The sequence below is a fragment of the Otolemur garnettii genome, unplaced genomic scaffold, assembly GCF_000181295.1.
Source record: "Otolemur garnettii isolate 467f Iridium unplaced genomic scaffold, OtoGar3 scaffold00048, whole genome shotgun sequence".
NCBI lineage: Eukaryota > Metazoa > Chordata > Mammalia > Primates > Galagidae > Otolemur > Otolemur garnettii.
The window spans coordinates 7961317-7963395 of record NW_003852443.1 but is presented as its reverse complement, the minus strand read 5'-3'; the positions used below and the strand labels follow the sequence as shown (position 1 = coordinate 7963395).

The window sequence follows — 2079 nt, the reverse complement described above, 5'->3', positions numbered from 1 at the left end:
AGAGATAGGAGATTTGCTTGAGCCTAGGAGTTGGAGGTTGCTATGAGCTGTGATGCCATGGCACTCTACCCAAGGCGACAGCTTGAGGCTCTGTCTCAAAAAAAAAAAAAAAGGAAAAAAAGAAAGTTGCCCAGTGGGACACAGTGGTCTGTGTTATGCTCTTGCAATTCATGTTTACAGAATAAAGCACAAAGAAACACAATCACACCTTTATTGGAAGTTAAATATGCAAAATGGCCTCACATTTTTATTATATCAAAATTACATGTATTTAGCAGATCAAAATATCTTCTCCGGGGGGAAAAATAGTAAAACACAATTCTTGAAAAACATAACTTTTATATATAAAGTATAGTATATAGCCAAAAAAATGTAGACATCAAAATTTGCTACAGTTCATCATGTTGGTATACATTGTACTCCTTGGGAGAAATGAAGCCATCACCATCATGGTCATTCTTCTTAAAAATATCTTCTAAAACAGCATCTTGATAGGACTTGTCACGTGGTTTCTCATCTTTTTCAAATTCCCTTTTCAAGTACAGATTTATCTATTGGGCCAAAATAATATTTTTTTGATAAAAGTTATCAATAAATTTCCAAGAACTCTGAGGAATGTTTACAATAATGAAACTCATACTCAAAGATTATTTATAGGTTAAGTGATAAAAAATTTTAAAACGCTAATTGAAGCTTTATTTTTTTTTAACCTTTGAAGCAATGTTCTGGAGAGAAATAGGTTTTGAAATTAGCTTCCCTTGAAGGTTATAGATGGTTAGTGGTCCATACTCAACAACTGGTGTTTGAGTTGAATGTTATTGAAACTATATTATAAATGTTTTCCAACAGTGTACACTATTCACACTATTGTCAAAGCAAAATTCCTCTTAAGGATTTCCATTAGCAGATAAAACATAAATTGGCATTTTTATGATCTCTAAAAGTAGTAAGTATATAATCAATACTGTGGGCTTTGAAATTTTAAAAATTAAAATTTCTTTCTTTCTATAGCTCTTCCCCCAAACTACATAACTATGACAATCTCTCTAATATTAACATCAAATGAACCGATATTCTGAAGTATTCTCTGTTTCTCTACATAAAAAGAATTTCTCTACATGAACACATGTTGAAAGCATTGTCCACTGTAACAGCCACTAGTTACATGTGATTACTAAGCCCTTGAAATGTGGCTACATCAAACTGAGATGTGTTACTATAAATGTAAAATATACAACACATTTTGAGACACAGTTTCACTCTGTTGCCATGGAGTTGACTGCCATCATGTCATCACAGCTCAGACTCTCTGACAAGAGATCCTCATGCCTCAACTTCCAGAGTAGCTGGGACTACAGGTGCCTACCACAACGCCCAGCTAATTTTTTTATTTTTAGTAGAGACAGAGTCTTGCTGTTGCTCAGGCTGGTCTCCAACTCCTGAGCTCCTGCAATCCTCTTGTGTTGGCCTCCCAGAGTGCTAGGACTACAGGTGTGAGCCACCGTGCCAGGTCTGTGAGTAGACTTTATTTTAGTACAATCCATAGACCTTAATGAAGGACATATCAACTGTTCTCAAGTGGAGTTTTGGTCCTATAGAGGGAGATGTTTTTCTTCTGAGATTTAGCAATCCTGTATAGGCATAAAGATATTAAAGAACCTCAAGTATACCTTAGATTCTAGCTTATTAAATTTATCTTTTTAAAACCATATTGCTGATGCTCAAAATCAATTCCTTTTCCAGTACAGTAGAGTGCAGAGATATAAAAGGCAGTGGGTAAGAACATGACCTTAATTTTTACCCACATTACTTCCACTTTGTATTTTGATATAGTATTTCTCTCCCCACCCTCCATCACCTTATTTACACTGGGGAAATAATTTATTATACCTTTCTGATGAAGAAAGGAAGTTGTTTTTTTTTGAGACCAAGTCTTATTATGTTGCCCTCAGTAGAGTACCATGGCATCACAGCTCACAGTAACCTCAAACTCTTGGGCTTAAGCAATTCTCTTGCCTCAGCCTCCCAAGTAGCTGGGACTACAGGTGCCCACCACAACGCCTGGCTGTCATTTTGTTA

General features: G+C 35.7%; 1 protein-coding gene across 1 annotated transcript in view; it reads right to left on the bottom strand.

Moving 5' to 3' along the window:
* Positions 1-217: 217 nt before the first annotated feature.
* The window catches only part of FKBP7 (FK506 binding protein 7), a 17064-nt gene continuing 15202 nt past the window's right edge, over positions 218-2079 (bottom strand). Inside the window, exon 4 of the mRNA XM_003791478.3 lies at positions 218-551. Within this exon, the coding sequence (XP_003791526.1) occupies positions 390-551 (162 nt within the window). The 3' untranslated portion in view covers positions 218-389. The remainder of the gene's footprint in view (positions 552-2079) is intronic.